Genomic DNA, 14,461 nt, shown 5'->3' on the forward strand with positions numbered 1-14,461 from the left:
AATGTGTTTTTTTTCTTTCTTTCCTTTTGACTCTAATTGTACTCAGATGATCATTGGTGGGATGTTAGACAAAGCTGCTGTAGCTGGTCAGCAGAAACAATGGATTTCATGAGATGAAATGCCACACATTCCCACCTGGTCAAACAGGATGTCTGTGTTCCTCTTTACACCTCTGAGCCCCCCCCCCTTTGGTTTAATCTTTACTAGCAGCTCATTGGCTGCAGTTATCTGTTCCAATAAGCCAGTAGATGGTCAGGTGTAATATAGAGTTAAAAGCATCACAGAACAAAGACTACATTTTAGGTGTATTCCTGTTTAAGCAGCACCAAGCTGCTTTAGCCTTTTTATTTCATACTGTCTCTGTTTCGGACACTATTTGTATGTTTGTGGAAGCAAGCATTTGTTCATTGTTTTGTGTTATGCCAGTTTGTGTGTGTATTTGTGTGGGGACAGACAACAATGAGTCACTGTTGCTGCTCATATGCTGTTCATGCAGCATATGAGCAGAGATGGAAATGAGAGAAATAATGGAGGAAATGGAGAGTGGATGGATACAAGAAGCGGCTAGAACAAGTGGATTGGAGTCAAAGAAACATCTTGTCAGTTTAAAATGACAAAGGCAGCACATTTAATGACCCTGTAATTAATTATGCACAGTCCTGACATTAATTCACATAGATTCTGAGCATCACTTTTGTTTTCTCTGCAGTATATTCCCCTCACAAGAGCAGAACCTCGGACTGTCCCAGTACCAGGGCTTGTTAAATACCGGAGGTTCCCTGCCCGACCTCAGCAACCTGCACTTCACCTCACCACTCTCAACTCCGCTGGACCCCGAGGACAACGGAGGGTACCCCAACCTCAGCGGGGGCAGCAGCACCGGAAACCTACCGGCTGCCATGATGCACTTGGGCATCGGCAACTCACAGGGTGGGTTGAGCACAGCTTTGTGTTTGTGTGTATGTGATGTCTGCACGGTTCACACCGTATTTGACCTGCTATTGTCCAGTCAGACATCACTCAGTGAGCTCAGCGTCAAGATTAAAATCCGCCAACCCCCCCATGTCCATGTCCCAAATTAACACCAGGATGTGGCTTTGCAGTAGAGCTAATGGCATTCTTTGCATGTTGAAAATGAACCATTCTGATTTATCTACTAGATTAAGTATTGGCTGCCAAATGGGAAAAGTGATAACTTTTATAGCAAAGTTAGTTTCTGCCATCTGGAAGATTTTGCCACAGTCACTGATCTATATCTGCTCACATTTGCTTGGCTAAGTGCTGTTTTCGTTTTTGTTTTTTTTTTTAATTTTTATTCACTGGTGTATAAATATCATACGTGCTGGCAAATGGGTCAGAGTAAGTTATTAATTACTTAAAATAACAGCTAAACTTAGCATGCAATAGTCCACCTTCTCCTCCCCTCTCTCACCTTCTGTCTCAAACACCCTGTGAGTCTGTCCTGAGTCCTAACAAATGTGTTATTAAAATGCATGAAGCTGGTTTAGGCTGGGGACATTCATTGATGCCACTGATTATGTTTACCTTTGTCCCCATCCAAACATGATGAATTAGGATTATCAACATGTGGAATGCCTGTCTTTTAGTACTAGTCCCTTAAATTGCATCTCTGCTAATGTTTACTATGCATCACCCAACATTATTATTTGGACGTTTTATATTTTCTGGTTAGTTCTACATCCATGTACAAGTGAGAAAAAGATAAAGCTCTAGTCTGTTTTTAAAATGTGTGGCTGCTGTTACAGTCTGTGAATTGTTTCAGATGTTTTCCTTGCCCCAAATGATGACATAAGTCCATTTCATAGCTATTTTAAGTTTATAAGTACATAAGAAAAAATATTGATTCTTCAGTTCAGGAAAATGTCTGCCGTTGTTTTTCTTTCTTTGGCATTTTAAGACATCCTCTGCACAGTTGCTACTGGAGAAGAATGAGTGCCATAATTTTTTCGGAATTTTGGCATTACCTTAGGACTAAAGTATCAGTTTCAGTGTGCCTGATGCTCACCTCTCTCATATGAAGTTTCACTCTCCTCCATTACAAAGCTGTTTTTTGGCATTTTTGTGATATGCTAGAAATTAATAAAACTTTGAGTTTGATCACTTGCAAGAATATGTCCCCAGGATTTGGGTTGTTACCTAGCAAAACAACTCTAATCGTAGTCTACCTGTCGTTCAGATTGTTATCTGATTTTACTCAGTTGCTTAACATGTGCCCCCTCTGACTGTCAAGAGGAAGGAATGTGTGTGCGTCAGTGGGACTGAGTCATCATCTGTGTGGTTGTAGTCTTTGTAGGTTTAATAGTGTGAGATGTGTTCCAGGAGGTTCCAGGTTTCATGCTCTGCCAGCCGATCATACATTATGGATCACTTACTGAAAGATCTCTCTGTCTCCAACTTCCTTGCTATTAACTCTGCTGCCTGATCTGATCACACCCACCGCTGCTTCCGCTCACTCTTTCCTCTCTGTGTTTTGGGAGTGTATGTGTGTCTGGGCTCCCATGTCCAGCACAGCTCAACTTGGCTGAGCACCAGAGTGAAAGAGGAACTTTGACCCTTTTTTGGCTTGCTACAATCCGCTCTTTTCTTTTCCCTCACATTCCCTCTGTCTTCTCATTTTCCTTTCCTCTGCTCTCCTTCGTTCTCTCCATCCCGAGTCACACAATAAAGTGTAGTGTTTTGGGTCAGGGACTGGAGAGCATGCTGGAAAATTAACCTCATTCCGCATTATAACTTCCTCATGTTCATCTTGGTTTCTATATCTGCTACGGATTCACAGCTGCCTCATTAGTTTCATTCTAATGAACATTTACACTCTCATGCATTTTCAGTCTGACTGATCAATGTGCCCATGTTTTATTGTTATTCCTGTACCTGCAGGTCTCTCCTCCTCTCTGAGCAATCCCTCAATTCAGGCGTCCCTCAACAACTGCCAGCTGCAGTCATCGCTCAGCAATCCCTCCATCAACTCATCCCTGCGTCTGTCCAGCAACTCCCCCCGGCGGCGGCCCGCTCCCATCAGCCCCCTCACCCTGTCCCCTGGCACTGAGCAGCGCAGGGGTCTGGCCAAGCAACTGTCCCCCACCATGTCCCCCTCGCTGTCCCCCATCACACAGGTACACAAATGGGATTGTTTATTTGTAGTGCACTTGAAAAACAATGTAGACTGGAACTCATGTTGCCATAAAACTGAATAAATAGCACAAGAAACAATAGTAGTTTTTGTGCAGACCAAGAAAAAGGAATCTCCGGTGTCATATCAGTTTGTCAACTAAGAACCACTGCTGTCAAAAATACTCAAACTACAGTGAAAACTAAAATCTCCAAAAACTGACAACTGACAATCTGAAATATGTATAACGCTAGAAAAAAATCTGACATCCAAGTAAAACTTCCTACCATTGCAAAAAGTACAGTGGTGCAGTTGTTTCTGCCCTGCTTAATGGGGAATGTGCCTTTGAGTAATGACGTTACAACACAATAAATAAAGCTCAGTCCCAACTCTTCATTAACCCTGCAGTCAGCCTCCAGTGACTCCTGCTGGCTCTCTCTGTCCTGTGTAGGGAGTTGCTTTGGATACCAGCAACATGCCAAGGGAGCCGCCCCCACCCTATCCACTCTACCAACAACCCCAGCATGCAGTGGACCAGGGCCGGCAACGGCAACACCAGCAACAGCAGCAGCAGCAGCCTGTGTCCCCCCACCAGAGCATCCCACTGGACTTCAACACGAGCCAGGTTATTGCCATGTGTCTTTGTCAGTGTGTGTGTGTGTGTGTGCGTGCGTGTGTGTGTGTGTGTGCATGCATGGACACATCCTGTGCACCAGACTTTGTAGTGTTGGTGTTGATGTGCATGTGCATTTTTTAATGTTCTTAATTTGCTTCAGTCTTCCTGCAGGACAGAAAAGAAATGAGTGAGGCAGATTAGACAGTCCCTTAGACAGTCCTTATTTGTTTGTTGATTTATTTTGTTTGTTTTTTTGTTGTGTTTTGTTTGTGTGTGTGTGTGTATAGGTGCTAATTTTCTGGTAATTTTCTTGTGCTTTTTACTACTTTCTTGCTAATTTCCAGGTCATTTCTTCTTTTCTCGGTCGCTGCCTTCTTCCCATGTTTTTAAAAGAAATCAAGCCAAATTGCCCAGGTTTTAAAGGGTTAATAGACAAATTAAAAATAGCAAAATCCTTACACTCACCTTTGGCACCTGGATCAGACCCATAATATCTCCAATTACAAGATGTTAGGTTTTTGTGTGACACTCTGAATTTCCGTGCACAGTTCAGGGGAAATACAATTAGTTCAATTAGGTCATTTAATTGGACTACTATCCTTGTCCCGGTATATAAGCACTGGGGGAGAATCCATTTATTGATGAAATATGTCTGACTTTTTTATTTAAAATAAATATAAAATACTACCTTTTCAAGTTGAATATCCCTCACCTTAAATGAAAAGTACATGTCCCTCCTCAGTGCTTACATTTTTTGAAAAAGGCCTGACCTGTTTTGCAGCACCCCTTCCCCCCTCATAAGTGATGAACAGTCCCTATCCCTAACAACTGAGGGAGGCTGGAGCGGCAAATAGGAGCATGCGCAGAGCACCGCGTCTAGTTTAAGTCTCACTGTCTACATGACGGAATAGCTCGACTTCCAATGGGTGTGTTATCAGGGTGTGTTAGTCCAATTTCAGTAAAATTAACATGTTTGCATGTATTTTGAATGTTCATGTTCACATACACATTCAAAATACACATTTTGAATGTGTATTTTGAAAAATTCAACATCATTTAAAACATACTGACTAAGATTACATCATCCATGCTGGCATTTCTCTAAGGTGCTGTGATGTAACTCCCTTCTCCTCCTCCCACCTATCAGTGATGTCGAGTTGCCACAATGGGACAATATGAAATAGAAATGATCGCCCAGCTCTAATTTGCATCACGGACGTCAGAGTTGATCTTAGAAACACAAAAACCAATTTGCTTGTGCTAATGAAAACCATTTGCTTTCTTCGCGTTTTTGGCAACATTGTGATATTTTGGGACTCTTTACTTCCCTTTCAGCACAACAACATGGCGACACTCTTCAACGACCCCTTCATGGAGCCGCAGTTCTCCAATCGTCAGACCAAGACACACCCCTATCAGGTACAGGTTCACACACACACACACAGATAACAGTAAACACTAATCCCAAATGAGTGTTTCTACTGTCAGAATGAGTCTTTGAAGAGACATTTTCACCAATGAGGTTGGTAATAGCATCGCAAGAGCATTTCCTTCTTGGCACACACAGTAAGTGATGGCCTACAGATGCAGGATATGAAATGGGAAACAGATTTAAAAATAACCATGATGGGAAACTCACTGCTGCAGATTGAACCTTTACAGAGTTATTGAGAACCTTGACTCAAAACAGAGCCTACTTCTCACATGAATGTTCATCTTTCACACAAAGAAGTTAAAGCAATGAAATTTCTTTAGTAAAGCAGTGGTGAGGATTTTTTGCAGCTTTACAGGAGAAATGACTTCTTGCCTAAGTTCATCACTGCACTGATGTTTTTGCCCTGTAAAGTCAGGTCATCAGCAGGATGGATCCAAATCTTTAGAATGGATTTTCATGAAATTTGGCCAACATGACTACCAGTAGTTGAGTTATTGTTAGACCACAGAGCTGAACAGAGGTTGTGGTGTTTTTTTAAGGTTTTCTATGCACTAGGGGTGTAAATCAATTGTTATATCACGATACGATATTATAATGATTCTTTAAACAACAACATGATATTTGCCAATATCACAAAGTCTGCCACAATACAATTTTAATTGGATTCTATTCAGGGGCCTGCGATTGATATGAGTCGATATTATCTGCTCATTTAACACAGTCGGTTACAGAAGAAGCTGCCACCAATTTCTTTACTTTTGGCCAGAAAAGATAAAAACATCTAAATAAAACTAAAACTAGTTAAAACTGGTTTCAATTCAGGGCTATAGACTTGAAGACCTCTCCCAACATCCCCAAAACCTGGAATAACAACAAGATCTTTACACAAAAGTATGAAACTCAGCTCAGTAATCAGTGTGGACTGGACATCTCTGCTCACTGATCGTTTGCATTTTCTTCTGTCTGCCATTTTCTGTCCACCATGTGCCATCTAGTTGGACCAGTTCAGTCTGTTGGAAAACGCCATGAGCTCCACAGCTGGGGGTTCTTGCTTCGACCCCACCTCCACTTCCTCCTTGCTCTACTACTCCCAGGCTGCCCTCTCGGGGCTGGGTGGCAGCCATGGCAGCCTGCAGGACCCAGTGCACACAAGGTCCAACATGCTGTACTCCAACTGTAGCGGAGGACTGCCCAACATCATCCTCACGGGTAAGTCATGACAGCTGGGTTTATTGTTTACGTGACATCCTGCACTCAGCCCCTCCTTGCTCAGGTGTGGCTCTCTGTCTGTTGAGCATGAGACAGTAGGAGACTACTGCTGTGAGAGTGTGTGTCCACCCACACAAAAACATAAAAGAGGCTAACTGTTAGCTTCACACAGCCAACCAAACCCAAAGGTCATTAATGGGTTTAATGTCAGGGTCGAGCAACTTCCATGTTGGTCTGGGTTTGTTTGGACCATTCCACAGCCGGGTGTCAGGTGGGGATCAGTTGTTGCTGCCAGGCCTTTGTTTTTTGTTTGTTTGTTGTTGTTTTTGCTGTTGTTGTCTTTTTTTTTTTTTTAATTGTTTTTTGTTGTTTTTTGTTTTGGTTTGTGTCTTAAAGTTTTTTCAAGATTTGGTTGAGTAAAAGTCTGGGCCTTTGGATTTTCTGTTAAAAAATGTGCAGAACATGTTAGCCTTAGAACAAAAAAAAACCCAAAACAAACTGTAGACATTATTGTTTTTTTTTCAGTCATCAGATTATACTGAACATTTCTAGTTGAGCCAAAACCAACAATTTTGGTATTTTAGCCAAAGGTATTAAGGATTAAGAACGCAGCTTTGCAGAAAGTGTCTTGTTTAGTGCTCTGATGGAGGAGACTAATTTAAGAAACACATCCAGACATGAAATATTTTCAGATATGCATATGACATGTATTTTGAACCCGCAGGATTTAACAGTGGGCCCAAATGTTCCCTTCATTTTTCCCCCCAAGGTCTGCTGTTGTCATTGTTAACTTTAGCTTAAGTAAGTTACTGTGAGTCCTCCTGACTGCACATTGTGCTGCAGATGGTGTCCGGATGCAGCACACAGGAAACAGAAAAAGAAACAGTCTATAATATGTCATCTCTTTTTATTATGTTTTCAGGCTGTATGTCCCATTCCCTGAACACGATATCTCAGGAACACCTTAAGGGAACTGTTTCAAATTTAGGACAAATGCCTACTTGAACTCAAGGATGAACATATTCGAATTTGGTGGTCAAATGTCACTGTGACCTTATCTGTCACGTTCATGTAAACACGGTATCTCAAGAACACATTGAGGGAATTTCTTCCCTCTGAGCCAAGGTTTGACGTCAGTGCTGTTTTGTCATCATCTCGTCTTCGTTGAGGAACATATTTAGTTCTTGTTGTCATGAACAAACTTAACACTGCTTGGCAGGTAGAGGTAAGACTGTGGGTGTATCAGTTCTGCTGCTGAAAACAACCATTAACCCTTTCTAACCTGAGCAGATTGGCTTGGTTTTCCTTTTTCCAGAACATTGGAACAAGGTAGTAAACAAGTAAAGAAATTAAAAAAGTAAAAAACTAGGAAATGACCTAAAAAAAAGTTTTCCCTAGCTTTTTTCCCCCCAGGACAATTCTATTGTCTATTGTCCTGGGGAATAATTCAAATAATTTTCTAAATCTACTAATTTCTCGCAATTTGTGGGACGTTTCTCACCAGGACACTCATTGCTTTTTTGCCCCCATATTTTTTAAGAAATTGCACCCATTTGCTCGAGGTTGAAGGTTTAAATACTTGTGAAAGGCATCTGAAAGCAGCACAAGAAAAGTGATGTTACTCCAGGTTTCAAAGGGTTAATGAGTGCTGAGACTGAACTTAAGGTAAGTAGCAGGCTAAGACATTTTTAATATTCAATTTATGGTTATGATGAGAGAGAAACAAGGGAAAATAGCCTCAGTACAGTTTGTAGTTCTTTGCCATAAAGCAGTAACTGTCTCCAAGCAGATTGTTGTCATTGTTGACACAGAGTGTCAGCAGGAGCGTCTCGCCATGTTGGTGATTCTCTCCTGAGCCTCAAATCAAAGAGGGGCCAGAGCAGCCTCAGTAGTAGTATGTTGGTATTTCTCACATGCCACCAAGAAGACTTGGCTCGGTGCTTCCTCGCGCTTTAGCTTTATTTCAGCTGCAAGTGCTTATATTTGGGTCCAATCATGTCTGATCACAAAGTTACTGTCCAGTGTCCAACCCGTTGAAAACCAAGAACATTAGCTTGATTTCTTTCAAAAACATGTGAAGAGGGCAACCAACAACTTAACAAGAAATGGCCCAAAAATGAGCAACTAATAAATAAAAAGTTACAAGAAAACTACCTGAAAGTAAGCAACAAAAAAAGAAAGAAAACTAATAACAAACCAGAAAATGACCCCAAGAAAGTGCTCAAGTCGCTCTTCATGTTTTTTCCCGTGTTTCTGAAAGAAATCGATTCAGTTTTCTCAGACTTCTGAGGCTTAACCCTTTGAAACCTGAGCAAATTGGCTTGATTTCTTTAAAAAAAAAAAAAAAAAAACGAGGGAAAAGAGATTAAATAACTTAGCGAGAAAAGGCCCATTTGCAAGAAATAAGTAGAAAAACAAGAAAACTACCTGAGAATAACCAACAACAACAAAAGAAAAACAAACAAAAAAAACCAAGAAAATGACCCCAAGAAAGTGAAAGGACATTTCTCGACTAGTTGATCGTTATGTTTTTTCCTGCGTTTCTGAAAGAAATCGAACGTTTTCTCAGGCTTCTGTTCAGCTCTGTGGTCTGACAAATCTAAACTACTGACTTAACCCTTTGAAACCTGAGCAAAATTGGCTTGATTTCTTCACAAAAAACATGGGAAGAAGGGAATGAGCAATTTGGTAAGAAATGACCCAGTTTGACCCAAAATTTGCAAGAAATTTGTAAACTGTCACAAGAAAATGATTTGAACAAAAAGTGCCCAAAAAGATATTAATTCTGTAAAATACTTTATAATATATAAATATGGTAATTATGCACTTGACATTTTCCCTAGCTTATCTATAATGTGGATTCAGGAGTTAAAGGGTTAAATACAGTGTCAAAGGCTGTGGAGTGTCATGTGTTTGCAAAGAGGAGCTGTTGTGATTGATGAGGAGGGCAGGGACTATGTGGTTCTAGCAGAGGGAAGTGTTTGCAGACTTGAGGAAACATTCAGCCACCATCATCTGTGTCTCTCTCTCAGATGACTCCAACCCCAGTCTGTCAAAGGACATCAGCAGTGGGCTCTCCACGGTGCCCGAGTGTTTTGACTCAGAGGGAGGCTTCCCATTGGAGGACGAGCTGCGCATCGAGCCACTCAGCCTGGATGGTCTGAGCATGCTCAGTGATCCTGACATGGTGCTGCCGGACCCATCTGTGGAGGATACTTTCCGCAGTGACAGACTCTGAACATAAGGAACGTCACAGGTCCCAAGAAAGACCACACGCACGCAGGCACACACACACACACACACAGATGGACTTGCAGTGTATAGAGTGTACAAATCTAAATATGCATGTAGACAATCTACAGGGCCACTGTGCATGCAGCCACTGCCACTAAGATTCAGTCAATGTGAAAGACACAATCATGCACACCATGTACACATTAATGCGCGCACACACACACACATTAAAGCGCCCAAGCCCCCCCCCCCCCCCCAAACCAAAAACACTCGCACAGACATGTGACACGATCCAGCGAGAAGCCAAAGCCCTCCCGCTTCCCTCTCTCTCATCTCCAGCTCACAGCCCCCCTGAAGCCATGGCAACCTCATCACCATGGTTACACACCATAGCAACCCCATCGCCATGCTGAAGGGGAATGCCAATGCACACGATTGACTTTCACCACTGCAGTGCAGGAGGCAACGGGTTCCCGCAGCGCCGCGTGTCGCTGGTGAAACATCTGGCTGCCCAATGTCCTTCAGGTGAAGTGAAAAACAGCCGCGTTGTGGCCACTTGAGGCTCCTCAATCATTGAAGAATGAAGACTAGAAAGATTAGAGTGTTAGTTTGAGATGTATTTCTTTACATATACTTTCCAATTATTTTTTAAATGTTTGCCACAGATCTATAAAGAATATATAGGTACATATAAATATATGTAGCCTTAGTTTGATTAGAATGTATTTTCAAACTAGAAACAAAAAGGGCAAACTGTTTACAAAATATGAGATTTTCATAAGTAAATATTACATAAGACTTTTGAATTTCTAATAAAGGGGTAGAATTCTAAGATGTATTGAATAAATGCTCTATTTTTACGTGTGATCTGGTTGGATATTCCCCTGTCCGCAGTCACAGATGAGACGGCTGTGTTTTCCTTTGGCAGAACTTTTACAGCACTGGGACAGCATCCAAATCCATCGTAAAAAAAGGAACTTTTTTTGACTTGTTTTTTGCAAATACTTCTATGTACATTCATTGCATATGTTTTATTTGATATTTTGTACTGACCTGCAATGGCGCTTTTCCTGTACTTTAAATCTTGTTGTGAATAGGGGCATGCGCTGTGCTACTGTGGATCGACTATGTTCTAAATATCTGCATCTGACTTTCTGTCCTGGTGTTATGGCAGAACAATGACCCCCCCGACCCCCTTGTAGACTGTAATCGTGTGGACATCGGATATCATGTAACATTGCACTGAACCTTTTTTGCACTAATTGCTTCACATTGTGTAAACTGATATTCGAACACCTGATAAGAATGGTATTGTCTTTTTGCTTTTTTTTAATTTGATAACCCAAAGAAGTTGAATGAAGCCATTAATCAGTCATGGGAGACTTTATGTGACTAAGTATGTGTTGTCACTGTACATATACACATTTAACCCTTTGAAACCTAAGCAAATCAGTTTGATTTCCTTCAAAAACATGGGAAGAAGGCAATGAGTGACTTAACAGTCCAGGGCCCAAAAAATAGCAAGAAACTGGCAAAAAAATGTTACAAGAAAAGAAAAGTAAAAAACAAACAAACAGGAAAATGACCCCAAAATTTGTGAAAATTGTCAACCCTTTTTTTAAAAAGTAATTTTCTCATGAGTTTCTTCTTTACTTATTTCTTGCAATTTGTGGGACATTTCTTGCCAAATTGGTCACTGGATTTTTTGCTTGTCTTTGAAAGATATCAAAGCAGTGTGGCCAGGTTTTAAAGGGTTTAAATAGCTTGTGAGAGGTGTCTTAAGGCACCACACAAAAACTGATGTCTAACCAGGTTTTAAATACATTACATTTTCATTTTCATTTGAAAAAATGAGATTCAGGTTCTCAGCTACAGTTGATTATGTAATAACTGCCATAGAGAGCAGTGACTGTCCCCTGCTGTCTGTCTGAATCAAGTCAAAGAGCTGTTTTAGTGTTTCTGAAAATGATTTTGGAGCAAATGTCTTACTTTGCTCCTTGAGCTATGCAACTTTTTTTTTCTTCAATGACCAGGTGAACTGTCTCCATCATGCAGTGCAACATGACTTATGGATTGATTTTATGTACACAGTGTGGGGGGATCAAATTTGATACAAATCACAATATTACATGTGTCCAGTGTCCACAGTGTGTTGACTGTCAGTCAGTTAAAGAGCATCTGTAGAGAATGAATGAAAGTTATGCATGCAACATTTTAACCCTTTGACACCTGAGCAAATTTAATTGATTTCTTTCAAAAAAAAAATGAGAAGAAGGCAATTAGCAACAAGAAGATGTGTGGTGTAAAAAAATCCAAAATAAAAAAAAAATGCAAAAAAATTCCCTGCCAATGAGATTAAAAAAGTTTAAAAAAAAAAAAAAAAAAGGTAAAGAATGGAAAAAAGGAAGAAAGTTAAAAAAAAATAAATAAATAAAAAAGGAATTTGACTTGGAAGAAGAAAAAATGCTTAAAAATTATTATAATTTTGTAGCATCATTTTGAATAATATGACGATTTAAAAAAGTATTTTTTTCTGAGCTTTTTTTTCCTGGACATTTTTCCCTAGCTTTTTAAAAATAAAATGTTTAAATCTACTAAGTTCTTGCAGTTTGTAGAACATTTCTTACTAAGGTGATTATTGCATTTTTTACTGTCAATTTGTTTAAAAAAAGGCAGCAATTTGCTCAGGGTTCAAAGTTTTAATACTTGTGGGGGGCATCTTAAGTAAGAAAAATGAAGTTGCTCCAGATTTCAAAGGGTTAAACAGCAGGCAAAATGGTGCCTGGCAATGATCGTTTTTAGATTTTCTGTACTTTTGAGTCAGAAGGTGTCATACCTGCACTGTGTAGCCTGTGGCTTCTCTCTGAGCGTGTGGAAGATTCAGTTTTTCTATGTGGAATACACGATGATGAGGGGGGGCTTATCATGAGGTTGATTTCTCAGAGTTAGTGTTCAGCTTCAGCTTAGCTCTATAGCTCCACTCTGCAGTTTCTGTTTGTGTGTCCCAGCCTGTCCCCTGCTGTCTCAACGCCTTCTGCTGCCTTACTTTGACTTTTTATATTCCAGCAGTAATTTGTATCCACCAGTAATCCCCTCCTGTTAGCTTTAGCTTTGTTTGGTACTAACTGCTCATTGTCCTCTCTGTCTCCTAGGCTCACTCTTTTTTTTCTCAGTGTCTTACTTTTTTCAGTTACATATTAAAGATGTACAGTTCTGTTATTTAAAGAATGTTTTGTCCACTAGTGTTACTACTTTTTTTTTGTAATGTCATTTGAGTTTGTTTTCGCCCAGGATATAAATGGTCTTGGTTTGTAATGTATGTTATAGTGCTTATCTTTCTGATTTAATATAGACAATAAAACTCTATACTGTGTATCAAAGGTCTGCTGTGTCGAGTGTCACAGGATGTGGTTGTTGCTCCTGCCAGTAGATGGCAGTAGCGTGGCGCAGTCCAGGTGTACACATCCCACAAACATAGCATCCCTGAAGAATGCATCGTTTTGGGGGCTTTTTGCACTCTTTGTATGCTGACAGTTTACTTCAACAAGCAATCTTTGCTCTGTAGTTTTTCACCAACTTGAAAACTGATCAGACAGAAAAGGGCTTTATTTTTTAAACAAGCAAACACACCATGAGTGTAGGAAGAGATGGTGACCTGGTTGGTGATTTTCAATCTAAGATCATTACATGGAATAATCTTAGAGAAAGAGAAAGATGAGTGGTTGCTCTGTAGACTAAAATATAACGTAGGTAAAAAAAATCTTGTCTCAAGTTCTTATGGACAATGGGAGCCAACAGGATGGACAGCAAAGAAAATCTAGGCACTCCAAAAATATGAAAAACAAGGAGGAATTACATTAGAAAGTCTTTATTATAGTGGCTAAATCATTAAGAAAAGCCAACATGTTTCGACCACTACCGGTCTTTGTCAGGGCTTTAAAATCGTGATTTGTTATTCACTCTGTTTTTAGATTTCATCATCTGGGTTACGTGATGACTTCCTATCGTTCCTGTCGCTACAGAAGTGGGGCCATACCTATAATGCATATGTCTGTAACCCTAACCCTAACCCTGAGCCCTGATGAAGAGCGGTAGCTTTCACATTTTTGGATTTCCCTCCTGTTTAACATGAAATGATCTTTTCATACAACTTGATTCCAAAAATACTGGACTCTGTAAAACGTGAAGGATACCCAAATGCAATGTTTTGCGGACCTTTTGTTTTACCTACTGTTTTGACCTATATTCAGTTGAATACACTGCAAAGACAAGATATTTAATATTACAACTGATGAACTTTATTCAGGGTTCCCACGGCCATGGAAAACTGATCTGTCATGGAATTCATATAGAAAAAATCATTAGAAAAGCCATGGAATATTGTTGTAATTGTTAGAGTGGCATGACATCATCATCATTAAAACATCATACTATAGTTACTATAGTATGTTGTATTTCATCCAACATGACATAAAAATGTAATACAATAGTATGTTGTCAGACATGGAATGAAAATGTCATAGTATAGTTTGTTGTCCAAATACCATAAAAACATCACGCTATAGTATGTTGTTTAAAATGTCATAAAAACGTCATGCTGTGGTACGTTGTCCAAAATGTCATAAAAACATCATACTATAATATGTTGTCCATAATGGCCTTAAAACATCGTACTATGTTATGTAGTCCAAAGCTGCATGAAAACGTCATACTATGATATGCGGCCCAAAATGACATAAAAACATCATACTACACTATGTATTCCAAAATGGCATAAAAACTTCATATTGTAGTATGTTGTCAAATAGGGCATAAAAACGTTTTACTAATAGTACAT

The 14,461-nt window shown here is 40.0% G+C and overlaps 1 protein-coding gene across 3 annotated transcripts in view; it reads left to right on the plus strand.

Annotated features, from left to right (window-relative positions):
• Positions 1 to 11,119, plus strand: part of crtc3 (CREB regulated transcription coactivator 3) — a 59,355-nt gene extending 48,236 nt beyond the window's left edge. For 2 of the 3 annotated variants that reach the window (XM_042485135.1, XM_042485145.1), the window contains 6 exons: positions 710 to 930; positions 2,899 to 3,134; positions 3,582 to 3,755; positions 5,082 to 5,165; positions 6,177 to 6,390; positions 9,423 to 11,119. In XM_042485135.1, coding sequence (XP_042341069.1) covers positions 710 to 930; positions 2,899 to 3,134; positions 3,582 to 3,755; positions 5,082 to 5,165; positions 6,177 to 6,390; positions 9,423 to 9,628 — 1,135 coding nt within the window. In that variant the 3' untranslated portion in view covers positions 9,629 to 11,119. Of the gene's footprint in view, positions 1 to 709; positions 931 to 2,898; positions 3,135 to 3,538; positions 3,756 to 5,081; positions 5,166 to 6,176; positions 6,391 to 9,422 lie in introns of all 3 variants that reach the window. The other variant, XM_042485153.1, reaches the window with a different exon arrangement.
• Positions 11,120 to 14,461: the final 3,342 nt, after the last annotated feature.

This window comes from Plectropomus leopardus, chromosome 1 (genome assembly GCF_008729295.1).
Source record: "Plectropomus leopardus isolate mb chromosome 1, YSFRI_Pleo_2.0, whole genome shotgun sequence".
In the NCBI taxonomy this organism is placed as follows: domain Eukaryota; kingdom Metazoa; phylum Chordata; class Actinopteri; order Perciformes; family Serranidae; genus Plectropomus; species Plectropomus leopardus.